This window comes from Hemibagrus wyckioides, linkage group LG07 (genome assembly GCF_019097595.1).
Source record: "Hemibagrus wyckioides isolate EC202008001 linkage group LG07, SWU_Hwy_1.0, whole genome shotgun sequence".
Taxonomy (NCBI): Eukaryota; Metazoa; Chordata; class Actinopteri; order Siluriformes; family Bagridae; genus Hemibagrus; species Hemibagrus wyckioides.
Window position 1 is genome coordinate 19,933,316 of NC_080716.1, and position 23,645 is coordinate 19,956,960.

The following is a 23,645-nucleotide window of genomic DNA, read 5'->3' on the forward strand; positions in this document are numbered from 1 at the left end:
TTTTTTTTTGCACTCTCTTTTAATCTCTTTATCCTTGGGCCATCCTTAAGCGTGTGTGTTTTGCCACCTCAGTGAGATGGACGTCCTCCTGTTGTTTTCCGTTAGAAAGTCCGATCGGAAAACATCGATACGGCAAGGCGGATTATTTCAAAAGATCAATACAAGTTCAAAAGATAAAAAATGACTTTTAAAAGATTTTATTTTCATTTCCTGATAGTTACACCTAGATGTGTTCAACAACTTACAGGCATCTTTTGTTTGAACACACCCATTCTTGAGTGATCAGAAATACTGGAACATGCAACTGACATGTATTTCTTGTGGCTCAGGTTCAATGTTAAAAAGGATAAACCCACATGAAGAACAGAGAGCTGTATACAGGAGAAAATCTTTAATCAATCAGAGCTCATTGCACTAAGATTGGTCATACAACCAATAGGATGAAAGAACTACTAACAACTGGACATCAAACATATCAGTGAAAGAGTTAATGATATACTCTGTGAGAGCTGTAAATAAAACCCCCCAAAAACAGTCTCATCACCAACAAATTCCACAGGGATTAGTGAGGGTATCACAATCCACCTTTTGAAGAGCCGAAATATGGAGGTCTTACAACAAGATGTACATCACTCATCAGCAGGAAGAATCGGAAGGCCAGATTGAAATTTACAAAGAAATACCGCAACGAGTTACAAAAGTTCAGGATCCAAAATAAACCTCTACCAACGTGATGGAAAGTCCAACAAATGGAGAAGGATCTACTCATGATCTAATCTATATTGATGTAGCTCATGGTGGTATTAGCTCCAGTTATCCCCTTAGAGAGAAGCAATGCTGCAAATCAGTATGAACTTATCATCTTTATCCTGAAATGAAACATATATATCGTGATGCTAGCTGCGTCGTTCAGGATGACCCCATCGTCCTCCACAGAGCACCCACTGAATTGTTACTAAATATGTAAATCATTATATGGAGGCTTTCATAGTCATCAGATCTCCACCCAGCTCTACCACCTATTGGAGATTTTGGGAGGAAGAGTTAAACGACACCAAATGAGGGAATGTCTTTAAAAGAATGGTTATAATCCCTCCGGTACAGTTCCAGAGACGTCCAGTGACTCCTGTCACACTGTCAAATTGCTGGACATGTTTTGACCAGTGAGAGTGTTTGCATTTCCAGTCACTTTTAGCTGAACACCACTGCTGCCATCTCAGCTAATGTAAGCCTCACTTTACCCTGTGCTTTGGGTTATCTCACAAATCAAATTTAGACTTAATTTCATTTTTGACTTTAGGAATATGAGACACATCTTCAATCTCCATGAATGTTATTATAGTATGTTATTCTAGAAACTGTTGCCATCCATAGAGTAGTGATAACCCTATTAATTCCATAGTCTTATTCATTTACTTCTACAGTTATATCATCCAGCACATGCCCTTATCCAGAGTGACTTAGTGAAGTGTTTTTCAGTCTCTATTATAACGCATCCTCACGTGAGTTCAGAAAGCATTCCTAGTTATTCGGTCTCTCTGATCTTCAGCAGCCAGTTGAATGGTTTATTGCATCATGTCTGCTGTGCACTGTCCAGGCTCTCTAATGATTATTTGTCTATATTTCATGCCCTCTTTCTCTCTCTCTCTCTCTCTCTCTCTCTCTCTCTCTCACACACACACACAGCAGGTGGATTAATTGCATGACTCCAACCTTCCTTTTGTCCTTCCTCCTTCCTGTCTCTCTCCCTCCTCCCTCAGTGGCGTGATGTTCTCTCTCCGTGCTGTGAGGAGGAGTGTGAGGGATGTACTCTTCCGCCTCTCTTCCTGTTCCTCCTCCTCCTCTCTTCCCACAGACTCCTACAGTCGAACACATCTAACCTGCCTTTCATGCCTCTGTTCAGCCAACTCGATTTATTTACTTCTTTTAATCACAAACATGTCTAGAATTTTCTTTCTTGCTTTTATTGGTTCTTATAAAGAATTTATCTTGTTACTAGCGTATTATAAACTCAAGACTTCTTGGTCAACATGTGCGTGCGTACATGAAGGTAACATCCTGCATGTTGGTATGGAGATGGCACATGACTGACGGCCTTGCCATGAACATTTACACCATACCACTATTTATAGATGTGATGCAATGAACGTACCACAAACATGACTAGAACTCAGTTTCTATCTCCGTCACACGCACGCACACACGCACACACACAAACACCGACCTGCCAATCCAATCTCGATAGACTCTAACCCTAAAAACGTCATCCTCTCCTCACCATCCTTCCTGTAAGACACACGCAATACACAGCGTGAATTTATATCTCATGTTGCAGAGATAAAGGATGAGCTAACTCATAAGCATGACTCCTTGAACAATCGCTTACTCTGACTATACATCATTTCTAGCTTTTCTAAGATTTAGGTTATTAAATCCGAGGGCATAAGAGCATTTAGGGTTCACCATTTTTACATGATCACTGGTTTATGCATCCTTTAACCAGTTAGTATGACATACTCACACAGCCCAAAGGTCATGGATTAACACACATCACAGAACCCCAGAAACAAACATCAATTCAACCTAATCAGTTATACTGTAGCATGTTGTGCATAGAACGTACAAGATGGCATCATTTCAAGCAAGTATATGCAGGGCTTTCTGTCAGAGTGTGTATTTTTGTTTCCAAGTCCAAGTTTCGCCAGCTGCCTTTTAAAAACAGTACTGCTCCTGAACAAGGAGTCTTTCTGCTCATGTTCGACTGGCTCTCTGCACTCTAAGACACACACACATGCCATATTGGTCCCATGTGATAATGATGTCATTATTTCACATATGGAGAGTGAGAGAACGTGCGTGTGTGTGTGTGTGTGTGTGTGTGTGTGTGTGTGTGTGTGTGTGTGTGTGCACAGGCCGTGAAGAACTGAACACTTCTGTTCTCTCAAAGCAGCTTTAAATCCGTAATAAAAAAATATTTCAAATAAAAATTATGTAATTGCAGTGAAATCTCTGCTCTCTGCCAGGGGTGCATACTGGGTGATGGTCATCAAACTCTCCTTCAACAACAATGCAGAAAGAAAAACGATTCGTATTAAGCGAAACCTAATTATCCATCATCATCTGTCATCACCTGGTTTAAAAAACCCAAAAAGACTTGTTAAAACAAGCACCTGAGCTCTGGCACAATAATACAAACACATCTACTGAATTGGCTTCATTCTAGCCACATTTGAAGCTATGCTGGAACACATTAGAAACTACGAGTGAGCGAAAAAGCACTGATGTCTTAAACAATTAAAGGAGCTGTTTGAAATTTTTATAGCACTGCTGCCCCGGAGGCAAACTGCAATTCCACTGAAAACATGGAAACACTAAAAACAAGCCTTTACCTTCCCCTCAGATGACCTCGACCGATCCCCACCCCTTCTGTTGAAACTACAAGTTGGCTTTTATTAGATAATTATGAAAAGAAAAATATCTGAGCTATCTTCGATATTTGATGTATGTAAGAAACTGATGCGGCAATGATTAGTCAAAAATAATTCATAATATTAAATGTGTGTATAATATTGTAATAGAATATGTAATAACTAATGTAAATTTTGCTGAAACAGTTTCAAAGAACATGAAGCAAATTGACAGATTTCACATGAGATATAAGACCAAAATAGCCATGCTCTCTCTCTCTCTCTCTCTCTCTCTCTCTCTTGTATAAAAGTATTTTGGTCTTTAATATCTGAGAGTGTACCTAGAATGGGAGAGGGGGTTAGGAATAGCTCTGGCTATGAGGAGACTCTTTTTCAAAGTAGTGTTGAGCAATATAATTTTGTTCATAATAATAGTGGTATAAAGTTACAGATGATATGATTTTGGCATACTGTAATATTGATTTTGCTTCCATTTGCTCCTTTTATTACGGGTGAGCTGATTTTGAAATTAGAAACATGTGCAAGCGTAGATTCTGACTCATGCAGCCTTACCATTTTGACATAGTATTAATAAATAATAATAAGCCCAATAATCTAGCCATGACTTCTGTGCTGGTCCCAAGCCCAGATAAATAGAGAGGGTTGCTTCAGGAAGGGCATTGCCAAATTTAATCATGCGAATCGTCAGTACTCTGAATTTCATACCGGTTCGGTCGAGGCCCGGGTTAACAACGACCGCCATACAGGGCGCCGGTGGAAATTGGGCTACTGTTGGTCGAAGAAGCAGAGGAGGGAGGAGAGTGTGCAGACAGAGAGAGAAGAGGAAAGGTAAGAGTGTAGGACTGAGAATAGGAACTCTGAATGTTGGTACTATGACAGGGAAAGGTAGAGAGCTGGCTGATATGATGGAGAGAAGGAAGGTGGATATACTGTGTGTACAGGAGACCAGGTGGAAGGGTAGCAAGGCTCATAGTATAGGAGCAGGATTCAAGCTGTTTTATTATGGTGTGGATAGTAAGAGAAATGGCTCTCGGTGGTGGAATGAGGAAGTTCAGAATAGTATTCAGAGGAAGAGGTTAGCCAAGGAGTAGAAGGACAGAGTGAAGAGGGAGGTGTCGAAGGCCAAGCTGAAGGCATATGACGAGTTGTACACTAGGTTAGACACTAGAGAAGGACTTGTACAGGTTAGCTAGGCAGAGGGATCAAGATGGGAAGGATGTGCAGCAAGTTAGAGTTATTAAGTATAGAGATGGAAAGGTGCTCACAAGTGAGGAGAGTGTACAGAGGAGATGGAAGGAGAACTCTGAAGAGCTGATGAATGAAGAAAATGAGAGAGAAAAAAGTAGAAAGGTGAAGTGAACTCTGTGGAACAGAAAGTAGATAAGATTAGAAAGGATGAAGTCAGGAAGGCTTTGAAGAGGATGAAAAGTGGAAAGGCAGTTGGTCCTGATGACATCCCAGTGGAGGTCTGGAAGTGTCTAGGAGAGGCAGCAGTGGAATTTTTAGCTAGTTTGTTTAACAGGGTTTTAGAGAGTGAGAAGATGCCTGAGGAATGGAGAAGAAGTGTATTAGTGCCGATCTTTAAGAATAAGGGTGAGGTGCAGAGTTGCAGCAACTACAGGGGGATAAAGTTGATGAGCCATACAATGAAGCTATGGGAAAGAGTAGTGGAAGCTAGGTTAAGGCAGGTAGTGGAAATTTGTGAGCAGCAGTATGGCTTCATGCCCAGAAAGAGCACAACAGATGCAATTTTTGCTCTGAGAATGTTGATGGAGAAGTATAGGGATGGTCAGAGAGAGTTGCACTGTGTGTTTGTAGACTTGGAGAACGTGTATGACAGGGTGCCAAGAGAAGAGCTGTGGTACTGTATGAGGAAGTTAGGAGTAGCAGAGAAGTATGTCAGAGTGGTGCAGGACATGTATGATAGGAGCAGGACAGTGGTGAGGTGTGCTGCAGGTCAGACAGAGGAGTTCAGAGTGGAGGTGGGACTGCATCAGGGATCGGCTCTGAGCCCCTTCCTGTTTGCTATGGTGATGGACCAGTTGTCAGAGAAGGTCAGACAGGAGTCTCCTTGCAGATGTTTGCAGATGACATTGTGATCTGTAGTGAGAGCAGCTGAAGTGACGAGGAATGAAAGTCAGTCGTAGTAAGACTGAGTACATGTTTGTGAATGAAAGGGAGGGAAGTGGAACAGTAAGATTACAGGGTGAAGAGGTGAAGAAGGTAAAGGAGTTTAAGTACCTGGGGTCAACAGTCCAGAGTAATGGAGAGTGTGGGAAAGAGGTAAAGAAGAGAGTGCAGGCAGGTTGGATTAGATTCTATTGTGTGATAGAAAAATATCATCAATAATCAAGGGGAAGGTGTACAAGACAGTGGTGAGACCGACCATGCTGTATGGTTTATGGTTTATTTTGAGGTTCTCTTTGGGAGTGACGAGGTTGGACAGGATTAGGAATGAGTACATCAGAGGGACAGCTCATGTTGGATGTTTGGGGGACAAAGTTAGGGAGGTCAGATTAAGATGGTTTGGACATGTTTAGAGGAGGGAGAGTGAGTATATTGGTAGGAGAATGTTGGACATGGAGCTGCCAGGCAGGAGGAAAAGAGGAAGGCCAAAGTAGAGGTATATGGATGTAATAAATGAGGATATGAAGCTGGTGGGTGTTGAGGATGCAGAATATAGAGAGATGATTCGCTGTGGCGACCCCTAAAGGAAAAGCCGGAAGAAGAAGAAGACGACTAATAACCATTAACATCCATTACTGAGCACCGTGCACACATACACTGATCAGGCATAACATTATGACCACCTGTCTAATATTGTGTCGGTCCCCCTTTTGCTACCAAAACAGCCCTGACCCAACATGCACTGTGTATTCTGACACCTTTCTATCAGAACCAGCATTAACTTCTTCAGCAATTTGAGTTTTTGCAGCTACAGTTTGGCCCTTGTCAAACTCCTTACGCTTGCCCATTTTTCCCGGTTCTAACACATTAACTTTGAGGACAAAATGTTCACTTGCTGCCTAATATATTTCACCAACAAACAGGTGCCATGATGAGGAGATAATCAGTCTTATTCACTTCACCTCTCACTGCTCATAATGTTATGGCTGTTCGGAGTATTTACACACTCATTCACACATAGGAGTAATTTAGCATGGACAGTCCACCTTCTGGCATGTTTTTGGGAAGTGGGAGGAAATTGGAAAACTCACAAGAACATAGGGAGAGCATGCAGAACACCGCATAGACAGCAACACAAACTCAGGACTGAATTAGTGCTAGTGGGTATTCGCTGCCCAGTATTAAAAGGTAGTTTGGAAGCACTGATCCACCTTTCTTATGTGCGTGTTTTTTATGAACACAGATGTGTGCTTATTAAGATCATTAACTTTGGTATGAAGATTTACATGAAAAACAGGGAAAGGAAATCTCAGTATGTTAGTCATGTTCACAGAAACGGCAGATACATCGAGCAATGTGACATCATCATTAGCCCTCATCAGCACTATCCTCAAATTATTACTAATATGGAACATCTAGACATGCTATCTAGAAAAAACAGATGCCTCAGTATGTAAACGTCAAATGGAAACTATGTCACTTGGATGATAGGAAATATCAGGCTTGACTCATACAATGATTATCATAGTTCTTAAACATGTTCACGCATTACTGAACACTGAACACATTGAACATTTCTAGTGAGACTCAAACAGCACCTGTGTAACTCCATCCTCAGCACTTTCCATGCTCATGTTTCCTCTGAGGGCAGCTTCAGATCTCATTTTATTGACTGGATGATTGGATGCTGTGTTGATTTGCACCGTGTCTGAGGGAGGTTCTCATGTCGGCCAAGAACACTTCAGCCATGCTGCTCCACCACCACCTGCGGAAAGAACAACAGTTCAATTAGTTTCGGGTATAAGAAGGTATTTCGTCTCAGGAATCAAGCACTTGTGCTCCACCTTGTGTTGTGTTGCCTGAGTAACTTAGTTAGTAGCTAAAAAAAAAACAAAAAAACATTGCATTTTACCTCATAATCATAAGCTCAGTTTACATAATACTTTAAATCCTAGACTGATATAAACCATTAAAACAGCAAATATTAATGAATGGTTATGTTTTTCCAAAACATAATATAAACACAATATAAGTGAATTAACTGTTCTTTGCCCATGTAAGTGGCTCCATCTAGTGGATGTTATTAGTAATTCCATCCATCCATCCATATTCTGTACCACCATTTCTACATAGAATTGTAGGAATCTTATCCCAGTGTTCTGCCTGAGGGAGAGACACGCACCATTCAGAGATGCCAATCATGGCTATGGACAGAAGAAAGAAACCAGAGTACCTGGAGGAAACCCCCCCAAAGCACAGAAAGTACATGCACTAAACTCATACAGAGCAGAAACGGCAATCAAACCCCAAGCTCTGGAGGTCCAAGGCAAATGTGCTAACCACTAAGCCACCATGTCCCTGTTGTAGATAGTTCTTAAACCTAATTTTGCCTGTAAATGTTCACAAATACAACTGAATTATGCTTCCAGCTGTGTTGAACCATACTAAATAACAGCTTTAAAGTATTGATCAGGATCGCATTAAGTACTAGATTTGACAAAGTGCACAGGATGTTTCATATATTTCATTTACTTCCAAAGATTCATGTTGAATACGTGAAGGATTTGATCATCATGTATCCAGGTTAAGATTTGAGTCTTGTTTATACTGTGATTAAGCTCAGGTTACCGCTACAGGTCCAGAATGTTGGGTGATGTTATAGGAAATGAGGTGTGGTTTGGCAGGAAGGTGTAATTTGGGTGATGAGCTAAAAGGGTGATGCTGGATGTGACATTTCTGTGAGTTAATATTAGTTGTGTTTTCTTTCTCTCCCCACAGTGAGTGGGGTGCATGTAAGCAGGACTGAGCAGCACAAAGCGATAGTGATCTGGAAAGCTGTTATCTTGGTCTTGTCCTTGTTATTCAAGCTACAAGTGCAAGCCAAATCAATAAATGTCCACAGTTTAGCCCAGGTGTGCTGTGTTCTCCCAGCAGACTGTTGCTCAGTTTGGTTTATTACTGATATAAAATAAAGCTGGTATGTAGACAGTAGAAAACGTCCACATGGATTAAGTGACGGTGGTAATTTAGTTACAATCAACCACAATCAATAAGGTTCTAGATATTACAATTATTAGTCAAATTGACTAGTTACTTGAATCAAATCAGTATCTTTCAATATCAGTATCTGTAAGCATAACTAATAATAATAATAATAATAATAATAATAATGTCAAGTCGGACCAAATGGCAAATTGGAAAAAAATAAATAAATAATAAATAAATAAATATTCAGCTGATGCAACGTGTTTCAGTGTGTGATGAAAGAGTGGGTGAAATAGTCAAGAATTAAAACGAATCAATATGATAGAAGAAGATTTATTTGGAACCCTTTCGTAAAGAGAACCTCCTCCATTGTTTCTAAGAAGAACTTTAAAAGTTAACCCCATTTGCTCAAAATACCCTTCAAGACTTTTCTTTCTTTCTTCTTTCACTATGTGGCCAAACCTAAGTGGACACCTGACCATCACACCCATGTTTTTTTTTCCTCCCAAAGTGTGGCAACAATGCTGGAAGCACACAATAGCATAGAATGTCTTTGTCTGCTGTAGCATTAAGATATATAAACCTAAACCTGTTCCATCCAACCTTCTGATCCATTTTAGATCAAATCCATTAGTGACGTCTGAACACGTGCTTCAGTAGAGCTTTCGTACAAAACAGCAGGTAGAAGCAAATACTATGCTCTGTATCACAAATTACACTTCGAGTTACATATAAACAGGACCTAGGAAAAGTCCAGAATCCTGAATATTCCAAATACTGAAGTTATTTTCTCCAAAATAAATCCTTCTGTTTATTTTAAACATGGTCTTAGACTATTGGACCCCACTGTGTGTGTGTGTGTGTGTGTGTGAGAGAGAGAGAGTTAGAGACAGAGAGAGACAGACAGAGAGAGAGATAGAGACAGAGACAGAGAAGGAGAGAGAGAGAGAGAGAGAGAGAGACAGACAGACAGAGAGAGACAGACAGACAGACAGAGAGAGAGATAGAGACAGAGAAGGAGAGAGAGAGAGAGAGAGAGAGAGAGAGAGAGAGAGACAGACAGACAGACAGACAGAGAGAGACAGACAGACAGACAGAGAGGGGGGGGCAGAGAGAGACATGCAAAGAGACAGAGAGACATGCAAAGAGACAGAGAGAAAGACATTGAGAGAGTTAGAGACAGAGATACAGCAAGACAGAGAGACACAGACACAGAGAGAGAGCTAGAGACAGAGACAGAGAAGGAAAGAGACAGAGAGAGAGAGAGAGAGAGAGAGAGAGAGAGGAGAGAGAGAGAGAGACAGGCAGAGATACAGAGAGACAAAGAGAGGCAGAGAGAGAGAGACAGGCAGAGAGACAGAGAGAAAGACATAGAGAGAGTTTGAGACAGAGAGAGACATAGAGGCATAGAGAGAGAGAGAGTCATTAAGTTTGAGAGCTGCTGCTCTGAGGTGAACAGGGTGATCTTAGGGACAGTGTTAGTGTTACTGCGCCACCTCATGGTGCTGAAAGGGAAGCTAGAAGAAGGGAAAAGGGGGCGGTGACGTAGAGAGAGGAGAAGAGGGGAAAAAAAACATGGCTCAGGAGAAAAAATTCAAATGTCCTTCCTGGAAAATCTGCGAACCCGCCACAACTTCACCACATGACATCTCTGCATAGGAAATACGAGAGTGTGAGAGGAGCCTGAGCAGGCCTGAGTCTCATTCACTAGCTGCTAGACGGCATTCTGTACCTACAACCACAGCTAGAGATCATGTTTAAGGCAGACTAAAGCGAGCTGTGGAGGGTTTTTTTTTTTTTAATGATGTGTGTTTTTTAGGCACATTTCCGCGGGGAGATTCCGTTTCTTCTGCGCTTCTAATGGAGAGAGAAACTGCAACGTAACGCAACTCCCACTCGCTTCCTGTCCGCCAGTTAACTATGAGCTCATCACTTTCTATATTACTGGAAAACGGGTTAACTTTTGGATCGCACATCAAACTGAATGTTAACTCTTAATGCTACATATGGTAATCATAGGCTTATACACGACGGAGCGTGCAGACGGCGTGTAAAAGGAAATAGAAGCTATAGAGTAGTTCATCTTAACGTGGAAGAAAATTTGCTGCGTATTTAAGCGCGCGGCGTTACGTCACGTGCCGAGCCCTGAAAAAAAATTGCCTATTTGGGTATGAAGACTGCACGCTTTATTTTAATAAAAAAAAAAAATAGAAAGTGTTGCTCTTACCTGGTAATGCGCGAAGGGTTGAGCTGGGAGGCGGCCTGCTTCTCATTGTAAACATTATTTTCTTCCCCCCAAAAAAATAATCCTCCTAGAGCAAAATGCAACTGCGCAGTTTCTCCTCGCGCTGAACGAGTGAACGTCGCGCTGACACGCAGCACAAATCCTCCAGCGCCTTCAAAGTCACAATTCCCCATGCAAATAACCTGCGCTTGATCTTGCACTACTGCTGCTTCTGCTATTCACCGTAACTCTACACACACACACACACGCGCGCGCGCGCACTTCTATCACGAAGCAGCTGTGATCGGTGATGTGAACGTGTCCATACACAAACATCAGTGACACGGCGACTAGTCTTTTCCAAAAAAAAAAAAAAGGCCCGACATCACCATCATCATTATTATCCTCATCGTCCCCATCATCATCCTCGTGCACCGGGTAGTAAGGAACTGCAAATGTGTTCTCTGAAAAGAAGTAGATCTCAGTTGTGAAAGGAATAAATCTGTGGCCATGCCACAGTTGAGGAAAGCCGCGTCCCGCATGCAGGTCCGCTGAGTCGTACCAGACATGATGGTTTGGTTTCCTGTCAGCAGCGGGGGTCAGAACGCGGAGCACGTTTGCAAAATTGCGCAGTTTTTTATTCCACATTACCTCGAGGACTCGCTGCTGTTTGTCGCCTTGATGTTTCAGTGTAGATCACCGCTCTTTCTGCCTCTCCCATGCAGGTTATTTTCGGTGGACGAGTCTTGCACTGCCCCGCCTCTCTTCTCAAGGGGACACACACACACACACACACACACACACACACCGACTTCCCAAAATTCCAGGATTGCTCCATTCTTTCCCGCTCGTCTGGAATTACCCTCAATGACATTCAAAGCTCTCTGATCAATTCCAGCAGCGGTTTCCTTTTCCTTGCTGGAAGATGATTTGTGTTTCTGATTGATTTACTGTCACTCAGAGTAGGATATGAACTCTACACATGATCATCAGATTTTAAACAGACGACCTAGATCTGATGACCCACATTCTTCAAGTACGTTCAACCATAAACAGATTAAGTTGGTGTTATCCATATGATTATAGGACTGGACCAAAAAAAAAAAAAAATGTTAATTTGGTCACCTCACACACTCCTCATTATATTCTTCGTGTGGCCCGGATGGATCAGAGGTGGGAACATTCAACAACTGTAATGAATAATCCCAGGGGACTTCATTCTCCATTTGAGGACTCAAAAGATGTCATTCCCTCCCTTCTGCGCTTTACATCTATTTAAAAAAAAATCTGGAGTACTTTGAGACACTACAATAGTGCCTTGGAGGTCCAATTTAAATTTCAATTCAACATGTTGCTATGAGCGCCCCAACAACCAGTTAGTGGTACACATTGACTCAGACCTGGAGGCCAGTAAAGAGCCCCTTACAGTTCTGAGGAAGTCTCACGCTTTCAGATGAGGGCTGTCTGAATGCAGCCTTGAAGTGAGGCCCCCACCTCTTCTCTCTCTCTCTCTCTCTCTCTCTCTCTCTCTCTCTCTCTCTCACACACACACACACTCACACAACCTCTCCCTCTTTCTTTAGAACTATTCTTCAGTTTCATTTCTATTGCACTCCCTCTTGTTTTCCACCCACTTTCAGGAATTTACCCCAGCCCGTGTAGAGTCTAAAGACCATCCTGAGAACTTTAGTGTCTTTTTTCCTGTCTCTGTATCCATAGGCTGTTAACAGTGAAAGGTTGTGCAAGAAGTTTTCAAATCCTGGGTGCAGAGAATAGAAGAAATAATCAAATCAGTTCCGTGAGTCTTGTCTGAATGAATTCGAGTTTAATTTTTAGTAACAAATAAAAACAAAAAAACAGATTTCATTAAACATAGAAACATTAAACTAGTACAGAGCTATAAAATATCAAATGTTAAAATGCAGTGGATCATATACACATATAAAGACTTGCTTAAATAAATCCTTTAAACTTATTTCTGTGAAAAAAGTGATTTACTACTGTGTATTATAATATTGATATACTAAGTGTGTGTGAGTGTTGCCCATGTTGCCTGCCTAGGTGTCCAAACTCATCAGTAAAGCTGTTCCTCTCTTGACCCAGTGATCATAAGGCACAGCTCCAGATCTGAGATCCACTGCCACTACAAATGAAGGTCGTCCAGCTCCTCCTGAGCGCACAGGGTAGTAGTAGCAGGGACAAGAGTACATACCTACACAAACACAAAGTACAAGAAAACATCTAATAATTCTACAGCATAGACACATATTCACAGCTCAGGTTATCTTATGTCAGATTATCAGTACCTTCTGTGCTTAACTTACTGAAGAACAACCTTCAGTTAACCCTATTAATCTTTCTTCAGTGAAAAAAAATGAAAGCAATGCAGTTTGTTTCCTGTGATTGACAGTTTCTCTATGTGGACTGCTTCCTTCCATCATGTCTGCTGTCTGGTGGATTGTTCATGTTGTTGTTATAGATCAGTTTTTCATACGCCATATTCGTTGTATAGAGTGACGATTTTAACAAGTGAATGGTTTCATTTTGACAGTTACGTCAATCAGAGATTATTATTCAGAAATGCTGTTATAGTGTAGAGCGGCATATCTTATTATTGTGATGAATCTGGGGATATATAATGCTTAATGTTCTCCAGAATAACAAGTTTTACAGATACAGAAACATGGCTAAAAGTTTTCTAGATTTCCTTTTTTGGTCATTTTCTTCTTGCTGGGTTGATGTGGGAGGGACCTATGTTGGGAGTAGGTTACTTTAGGTAATCAGTCTCATGTACAAATTAGATGAAGGATTGTCTGCATGTGAGCTATCCCAATGACTGACCCTCTGTTTACCAATCTCATTGCAACTTTCTGTGATTGTAATTGCATCTAGCTAGCATTTCTAGCTTTTTGTATTAGTGTAGTAGTTTTATAACAGTTTTTTTTGAGTAATGGCAAAAGAAATATATGATATGCCATTGCAAAATATTATGTGATCAGAGTTTTTGTTACATTTAACTATAAATTTTTGTTTATTTGATTCTTGATGCCCCGTGATGGACTGGCGACCTGTCCAGGGTGTACCCCTGCCTTTCGCCCAATGTGCACTGGGATAGGCTCAAGCAGACCCCCGTGACCCTAATTAAGAATAAAGCGGGTATAGACAATGGATGGATGGATGGATGGATGGATGATTCCTGATGATAATTATTTGAGAAATGCTTAGTAACAAAACTTTTTTTTTACATTTAAACCACGTTTAAAGTGTGTGTGTGTGTGTGAGAGAGAGAGAGAGAGAGAGAGAGAGAGAGCGAGAGCGTGAGAGAGTGCGTATACCCTTGGCGGTTTTCTTCCGGTTCTCCACAGGTCTGAAATGGATAGTGGGTATGGGGCAGACCAGCTGCATGGGCTCTGCTTCCACCAGACACGAGTTCTTTTTATCCCAGCCGGCTCCCTCTAGATACAGACCTCGAATAAACACACCATCCTGTAGGACCGAGACACATAATTTATCCATAAATTCTAGAAAATATAAATACATATAATAATGCATTGTAGTAATTGCACTTTTGTGCAATATTTTGGTAAGACAGACTATCATATCCTGCTACAACATACAGACAAAAATGTCTCTGAATGGATCCTGTTTCACATAATTATGGCTTTGAAAACGAATGGATTGAAATATGCTTTTGCTTTTTAAATGCTTTATGTGAAAAAAAAAAAGTAAAAGAAAAAGATGAATCGCTCGACTATAATAAATTTCTATTTTTAAAGACTGTACAACACTAATATGACACAAGCAGACTTAGATGCTTAGACAAAAAGAAGACATTTTACAGTAGAAGACAACAAACACACATTCAATTTATTTACCATACAGCCAGTTTTAGTTTAGTTTAGGAATTAAAAATGACTTAGTGGTGTTAACAATGAAAGTTCTATGTTTTTTTTACTCTTGTGCTATAAGCATCTACTGTTGAAAACGGTACGTATTATGATATACAGTTTATATTAATAGATATAATTTAATCATTAAGAATTAAGAATACATTAAGAATTTATATATGGTATATGGTTGTCTCTTAATGTCAGTTTACACAGAAAGAGATTGACTTTGGGCTACCAGGGTTTTTTTTTCTCTTGCTTTCTTTTTTACATTAAATATGAAACCAACCACACCAGAACCACAGAAAAAAAACCCAGAGGTGGAAATCCCAGCACTGGCAGTAGTATCTGAATGAGTCCCTCAACCTCGGGTACATCACACGTTCACAAATGCTCTCAAGTAGAGGTGTGTGTGAGACAGATTTTTTAAATTCCACTCATGCTGTTATTATATTTTGTACCTTCCCATTCTCACAAATTAAGTGCGTTCCAAAATATAATTAAAGTAGTAGTATAATTTCCACCACTGCGATCCTGACCAGGCAGTGAATGAATGTATGCCGCTCCCAGCACTCTATGTACATGGTCATGAACTTGTTCTACAAGCATCATAATCACTCACTTGCTGCTGTCTGAAAGCTAAACATCCTGCTTGTGAGACATTTCTGTTACATCCAGAGCCCTATGATCCTTTGTAAACCCCTTTTTAAAAAAGGGGGATATTGTGCCTCTTATTTTATATCCTATTTATATCTGTTTAGAACATTTTTATTTTAAATAATGTCTGTTACATCCGTAAATGTTATAAAGTGCTCCTGCACCATGGCAATATTTCTATTTCTATTTACTATTAACTATATAAACAGTATATTTCCATATAATCCGCTGGCTTATACATGCGCTTCTATACAGACGTTTGCTAAAGGCTGTGGTTATAGAAAATACGAAAGGAAACAAGGGAGTTTGGCCAAACAGAGGTGTCCAGCTGTGATTACATTGATTTTACATCCGACATGTGGACATTTCGTAACAGGCATGCTTTGTTAGGGGTCACTGGACATTGTATTAATGCCGACTTGCTTGTGTACAGCTTGTGTACCAAGACTGAATGGCTGCCTGAAACGATCACATGTTCACTCTTACTGTAAGACACAGACTGTGATAAGAAATTAAATGGCAGCCTTTTGTCATTGACAATGGTGTCAACATGGCACAGTTAGTGTAGAGCTCTGTTTGGACGCTAGTATTTTTGCCTTGTTGTTTGACCTTGGTGTGTGAGGCACAACCAGAAAACAATTGAATTGAAAATTTCCAGGCAAGAACAAAGATGTTTGTTAGACAATGTTTCATCTGAATCATTGTCACCCAGAAATCAGCAGTTCTAACAATGTAGTCAATTTCCAACCACCAAGAGAAGAGCTTTGTTTGTTTGTTATAAGGGAGGGGGTGACTAAAAGTGTCTAGGGTAAACTGTGTCAGTTTATAGGTATAACATTTGTAACCATTTTCACAATAGTGTTTCAATAACATGCTGTATGCTGATGAAGCTTGCTTTTAAAGTATTTAGGTCACTCTTGGGCTGATACAGAAAAGCCTTATGTGGAGAACTGCTACTTTGGAAAATCCCCCAGCCTTCCAGCTACTTCATAACTCACAAACTATTCGGCAAAGATGATGCGGATCAGTACAGAAAGTTCATATGCTTGGGTTTGACTTTTACTCCACTGGTTCAAGGCATTGGCATTTGGAATTGATTCCAGTGTGGAAGCAAACTGTCTTCTATTTGACATTATAATATACGTGAAGTTAATCAACAGTCAAGTGCACCACCTACTCGCCCACAATTTTCTGTCTATCTGCTTGTTTTGATTCTAGTTTGATGCCAGGTTTAAAAAGACCATACTATGAAGGCAACCAAAAGTCGTGAAGGAGGAAAATGCCGAACAAATCACGAAACTAATTATCACAATCCGAGCCGTCCGGCTTAAAAGTGCTTAGGTTAGATTCTCAAGGAATTTGTAGCACCCTTTAGATCGATATGCTTTGCTGGTGATGTGTGTCTGTACGTGCAGCCAAGATCGCAGCCGACCCCTCTCATCCTGGAAACAAGAACAGTTTCTTCCCCACTGCAGTCAGCCTGTTGAACAGTGCCTCATTTACCCCCAGATGATCCCCCCCCCAACCCGGACATTCACTTTCACATTCTAAATTGCACTACTGTTCATTCAAACTCACACTTTTGTACACAATACTTATCTCAGTCTAGAATGCATACATACTTATATACTTCTGTATATATGTTTGGACATTCACTTTTACTTTTTATATTCTATTGCACTACTTCTCACGCAAGTCACTTTATACAGTATTTATTTAACTTATTCTAGCTCTGAATGTACTGACATTTCATACCTGTGTATATGTATGCATCTGACACCAACACAAATTCCTAATACTGTAAAGTACTCTTTGCTGACCCTTTGCTGTACCTGGCAATAAAACTTTTTCTGATTTCTGAGTTCCGATTTCTAATTTCAGATTGCAGAGGCAAGGCTCAGTCTAATGTGTACTATGGGAGCTGGCAACCATGATAGGTTTCTCCCTTATCTTCCTGAGCATCAGCCTGATTGACGGAAAATCGTCTCTTATTGGCTGACACATGGTCATATCACAGTACATTCCATCAGCTCCAGTAAAGATGGCGAAGGGCCATCCATAGCTAGGAACCAAGGGAGCCAAATTGGCCATAGTCTTAGTGTTGGGGTCAGGGATAGCATACCTTTTCTCTCCTGTCATTCATAGTAATATTATTCGATCAAGAACGTCTGTGTGGTTAGATAGTGATTTCCTCCAAGTGTGTTGTGCCAGCCTGTGATGTGCTTGGTTGCTTTCATGTGTTTTGAAGGAAGCACGTTAGCCATCACCCTCGCTGTTTGGTAGATGGTGTATGATAGAGGAGAGCTGGCTAGTGAGTGGAAATATACAGGTGCAAAAAAAAAAAACCAAAACCAAAAATACAAAAGAGGAAAAATTGTATGGTTTGGCATGTGTTTGTCTCATCATCTTATCTGTCATTGTTTGCATAGAAAATTAATAGAAATGTGTTTCTGACACACATCAATAAGTCCTTTGAAATGAAGTCATGCAATATATATGTAGCGGCAAAATCAATGCTATTTGAGAAGCAGTGGTTTTAATATAGTCACGCATTACAATCTGAATCAGATCACAGTCATGTACCCACAATGGAATCTGGGAACAGAATATGAGTGGTATAACACAAAACCTTTGCTGAAATGCAGTCATTGCACTAGTCTGGAAGCCATAAACACAGTCACAGAGTATGCTTTTCCCATTAAGTAAGAATAAAAGAGTATGAGTAATATTTGATATGTATTTGTGCCATATTATTATTCACATAAAAATGAAGATGCCAAGATAAAATGGAATACTTAAAGTGATGATTTGAATGACCACAGTGATCATTTATTAGTCATTAAATGATAGAGAAGTATAATGGAAGCTTTCTGGGAAGAAAAATGAAATGGATCACATTTAGTATTTGCCTAGATTTGTCCGAATATGTATTATCATGTCTCAGGAAGAGAAAAGAACAAGGTTAATGTACTCTTTTTGAGGGAATTTAAAGAACAGGTGTACAGTTTTGAAAGCAGAAGTGGAAAAATAATTAAGAAAGAAAAGGATGAAACCCAGAAACCCGAAAGTGAGTGTTAAAGTAATAAATTATTTAATAAACATGGTAATAAAAATCAAACAAGATGACAAATGATCAAAAGGCTTTTCAGGGTTGAAGGAGTTATGAATATTTTACTTTGTGTTCCTTAAAAAATCAAAAAGCCTGATATCTTTGGAATATTAACTCATTCTGAATGAAAAGAAGGGGTGTATTTAGTGCTGCATATAAACTACAGAGGTATTGCATTATTGTGTATAGCATACAAATAGCTTCTTGGATGGCTAAAACCATAGATGGAAGAAACTGTACGTTATAAGGAACCATGATTCAGAAAGCAGATCAGATGCATGTTTTTTGATTTCAAGATAGATTACGGTACCATAGAAAAGTGAGCAGTTTGGAGAGAACTGAACAATTCTGAAACTTCAGAGGAACTAATAAGACCTACAGAAATACACATTGTGCATAGAAATACATTCTAGACAGCTACACCGATCAGGCATAACATTGCATAACAGGCATGATCACCTGCCTAATATTGTGTTGGCCCCCGTTTTCCTGCCAAAACAGCCCTGACCCGTCCTGCACTGTGTATTCTGACACCTTTCTATCAGAACCAGCATTAACTTCTTCAGCAATTTGAGCAACAGTAGCTCGTCTGCTGGATCGGATCACACGGGCCTGCCTTCATCAGTGAGCCTTGACCGCCCACGACCCTGTCACCGGTTCACCACTGTTCCTTCCTTGGACCACTTATGATAGATACTGACCACTGCAGACCGGGAACACCCCACAAGAGCTGCAGTTTTGGAGATGCTCTGATCCAGTGGTCTAGCCATCACAATTTGGCCCTTCATCAAACTCGAAACCTTACACTTGTCCATTTTTCCTGCTTCTAACACATCAACTTTGAGGACAAAATGTTCACTTGCTGCCTAATATATCCCACCCACTAACAGGTGCCATGATGAGGAGATCATCAGTGCTATTCACTTACACTTATTTCAATTACAAAGATAATTATTAGTATAATAATTACCTTGATATTTTTCCTACTCTCAAAGTAGTGAGAGAAGACAAAAATCAGAAAACAGAGGAAAACCGAGGGAGTGGAAGTAGCCGAGGCAAAATGGAAAACACTGAGTGAGGTAATGGATTTGCACACATGCTAATCAGGATGCAGGATAGCAAAGGATCAACACAGAGATAAAACTAAAGGTCCATTCCTACTGAACACATGCGATTCACCAGATGTTTGATGACCAGGAACAGGTGAAACTGCCCGATTAGGAATAAAATCTGCAGCCACTGTGACTGATTATGGATAAGATTATACACCGATAGATTATCAGATGCTAATCTTTCGGCATTACACAAAATATAATCCATCAAAAGAAAACAAATAATGGTGTGTCAAGAGTAAATTTCATCACAAGACTCCATGGAAAAAAAAATATATATCAGTCTCCACCTGGTCTTGAAAAACATATTTGCTCAAGTGTTGGGTATTTGTACATATTTACATATAAAAAGTTCCAAAGATAAAGACATCTTAAGGACATTATCCCCACTATCATAAGTGGGTTTAGCTTTCTAATTTTAACCAACAGATGTTGGCATAGTATCACTGATCTAAGATGGTAGATTTTTAATAAAAGTGTCTGCTGAGTATGGGACAAAATATAGAGATAAATCAGGCCCCAATGGCCCAGTGGTTAACAACAGGTAGCTCCCTTGCTAGAAGATACTGCAGAAGTATGATTAGCACTAGTTACTCACCTTGGGAGGGAAGAGCAGGTTGTTGTCATCTACAGTAGAAACAGTGAACTCCCAAGAAAGCGTGTCCACAGATACCTGCAAACACAACCAACTGATTAACTATTGCTACAAGATTTGAGTACGTGCTTGGAGCCATTTTGTCTATGCCGTTCTTGTACACTTCCTTCTTGATTTCCTTTATCTGGCTCATGTTCATATGCTCAAGCTTTAATCTGCATGCTCATTGTCTGGTATTCTACATGTGGGTTCATGTTACATAAATTTGACGGGCTTTGTCTGCTAATGTCATTCTTTGGAAAGTAATAAACTTAGCAGACCTCAGAAGCCAAATGGGCTTCGGCATATCTGCCAATCGCTCACACGCACATGTACACATGGATCATATTTGTGTGTATGTGTCTATGAATGTATATTTACAAATAAATTCATATATAATACACGCTGTTAATAAACACATTACACATTCTTGGCTGGGTTTGTGTAAGTGTGTCTGTGTTTGTGCTCACGTTGTTCTGCCGTGCTGAAGACTGCAGTACTGCTGTGAGAAAGCCTGTGGGGAAGGTGAAGCCTGAGAGCCAGAAGAGAATGGGAGGACGTGCTGTCTCCGCCCAGCGAGCAAACTGCTCTACCCGCTGGCACAGGTCCCTCGTCCACGACGCCAAGGGTTTCAGAGATGGGTAGGCCTAAATGGTTTGGAATGAGAGAGACAGATTGACAAGAGATGCGTTTACATAGGTAGGGGAAAAAAAGACTGAAATCTGAAGCCTTGTTATTTATTTCATGCACTATTCAAAGCTGAATGAGAGTGGCCAAGGACAGAGAGTACCTGGCATGAGCTTTATTACACTTAGGATAAAATAGAATCTCTTGATGCCATTTACACCGTTTTTATGTAGTCTATCTGTATATTCGATATTTTAAAAAAGTAATTAACAGAGTAAAGTCTAACCTGAACCTGAGTTCATGGCTACAGCAATCCATTATAAACATTCATGTGTATATGCTGAATATATGAATGTGACTAAGATGCAGGCCCATTAAAAACATGAAATAGGTCATCCCTACATGCAGTTTCATATGTGGGTGTGTGGGTGTGTGTGTGTAGAAAAGGGGGCAAGAATGGTGATAGATGACAGAAATCACCTACATGAAATGAATAACTATGCATCTTAGGAGTAATGTAACTGCCGTAAGAATGAATATTGGAATGAATGTGAAGGACAGAATGACAGAGTTAAAGAGATACAGAGAGTGTAATGAGAAAGAGAGATTTGAGTGAGAAATGAGTAAACGCAGGTCAACTGGAGTTAATATTTTACTGAAAGAACATGAACAAGGGAGCTGCAGTGTACAATTTTAAACATTTCAGATGTACAGAAATATTTCTTTTGCTTATTGAAGGGCAATTTCCCCAAACAGGGTCTTTGTTAAGACCCCCCAATGATCTACGGATGACCTCCATAAGTGAGCACACAGTTGCACACACACACACACAGAGCTTAGAATGTGTGTGTGGGTATGCATGTAAGACAAGTGCTCTTAAAAGGCTAAGTGTGTATGTAAGAGATTGTATTTTACAAGCGTGCGGTGTGTGCCTCCAGAGTAGAGTGTATTTGTGTGTCTATAATAGAAAGACAAAAGTGTAGAGGGAGTGAGAGAAATAAAACCACAATCTGATCCTCAGCAGTGTAGCGAGTACATTGGCCTCTTCTCTAACACTGTGACCTTCCAGCACTTCACCATTCATTTAGTCCACTCCAGCTCCTCTCCAACACTGGGCACTGCACTCGCAGATTACAACTTCACACACTTCACATGATGATTTACTCTAGCCATGGTGTGTATATCTGTTAGTGACTACACCATCTTTTTTTTCCCATTATGTGACTAATATTTATTAGATTCTACCGTCAAATACAGACAGTGTGTATAGTATACAATGCATAAATGCTTGGACAGATTGAATGACATTGCTAGCTGTATATTTACATTTAACAGTTTAAAGTTCAAGTCCAAAAAATCAACTTAAAAAATATCTGTTTAAGAGCCAAGAGCAAAGGTTAAGAGTTTAAGCACTCAGGAAAAAAACAAGAGCTCTTAGATGTAATCAAACTTGCTTCTACCCAATCACAAAAGCCCTCCAGCCTGTGATAGCATCCTCTACACAATGTAACCTATTAAACATGATGAAGTCCAAATGGACAGTAATTCAAATGAAGTATTTAAAGTATTCCTGAATTACCCGCATACAGAACAATACATCTGATGACAATTTCCTCTCAGCTCAAATCTTCTTCATAGAAAGTCAAATGTAAATCATCCGTCATTGCTGTATGGGAATCATACTGATAAAATGGTTTGTTTATCTAAATTATTTCTATTTTTCATGTTTAAAAACAATGAACTGAGTGAATGTCAAGTTAGCGCATATAGCGGCGCAGGACTACAGCACCCATGAGCCATGCCACATTATCATGAACACCAGAATTATGTTTATCCACAATGAGCACTAATGTTTAAGTCACGTTTCTATAGTTAAGCTAAGTTGCCTTTATTTGTCACATATACTTTACTGCACAGTGAAATTCTTTCTTCACATATCCCATCCTTGGAGGGTTGTTGTTGGAGCACAGGGTCAGCCATGAGCCAGCGCCCCTGGAGCAGGGTGGGTTAGGGGCCTTGCTCAAGGGCCCAACAGTGGCTGCTTAGCGGTGCTGGGGCTTGAACCCAAATCTTACAGTCAATGACCCAGAGCCTGTTGTGAGCAGTGTTGCTGTAAATTGAATCTCTGCCATGTTCATGGTAGTGCAGTGGAAAAGTCACAAGGTTAAGGGTTCAAATCCTAAGACCTCCAAGCTACCTTGACGATCTCCAAAAAATGTCATCAGTCAAACATCTGACTACAAATCACCAACATGTGACAACTGCTCCTTTAACTTTCCCACTGCTATTGTGTTTTTAGCAACACTGGATGCTACAATGCTGTTAGTAGCCTAAGAGTATCTTACCTTCTCCCAGAGGGGAGGAACACGGGCATCATGAATGCACTGAAACGTCTCTTCCAGACTACTGGACATCACAACCAGACCTTTAATGCCTTTCTCCAACTCTGTCAGAGACATCCTGTTCAGACAAACAACACACACACACATACAAACACATATACCAAGCACTTTAATGTGTATCACTTTAAATAGTTCACAATTTGCACAACTATCAGTCTGTGACTCAGTCTTCCAAATAAACACAGACCTGATGGTGTGCAGCAGAGTGTTGTATCTCTGTATCTCCTGCAGCAGTACTACATTCAGTGGTGAGGGATCATCCTGCATTAGTTTCCTTGTCCCTTCATAGTCCAACTCTGTTGGGATCTTCTGACACACATCAGCCGAGAGTTCTAATACCTTTAAGCACATACAGAGATATAAATTGCAGCTACAGAATTATACAAATAATTTGACTCTGAATTCTTATACAGTAAAATGGCACAATGGTTTTTAAATCATCCAAAAATACAC

The 23,645-nt window shown here is 40.2% G+C and overlaps 2 protein-coding genes across 4 annotated transcripts in view; both read right to left on the reverse strand.

Moving 5' to 3' along the window:
• The window catches only part of kdm6ba (lysine (K)-specific demethylase 6B, a), an 82,729-nt gene extending 71,252 nt beyond the window's left edge, over positions 1-11,477 (reverse strand). For both annotated transcript variants that reach the window (XM_058395784.1, XM_058395780.1), the window contains exons 1-2: positions 10,768-11,477; positions 7,154-7,320 (exon numbers count right to left, since the gene is read on the reverse strand). The gene's annotated coding sequence lies outside the window, so the exon portion shown is untranslated. The remainder of the gene's footprint in view (positions 1-7,153; positions 7,321-10,767) is intronic.
• Positions 11,478-12,599: 1,122 nt separating this feature from the next.
• dnah2 (dynein, axonemal, heavy chain 2) overlaps positions 12,600-23,645 on the reverse strand; it is a 122,734-nt gene continuing 111,688 nt past the window's right edge. Inside the window, exons 83-88 of one of the 2 annotated variants that reach the window (XM_058395942.1) lie at positions 23,380-23,531; positions 23,136-23,250; positions 20,634-20,810; positions 20,128-20,202; positions 14,100-14,250; positions 12,600-12,976 (exon numbers count right to left, since the gene is read on the reverse strand). In XM_058395942.1, coding sequence (XP_058251925.1) covers positions 12,822-12,976; positions 14,100-14,250; positions 20,128-20,202; positions 20,634-20,810; positions 23,136-23,250; positions 23,380-23,531 — 825 coding nt within the window. In that variant the 3' untranslated portion in view covers positions 12,600-12,821. The remainder of the gene's footprint in view (positions 12,977-14,099; positions 14,251-20,127; positions 20,203-20,633; positions 20,811-23,135; positions 23,251-23,379; positions 23,532-23,645) is intronic. The other variant, XM_058395943.1, reaches the window with a different exon arrangement.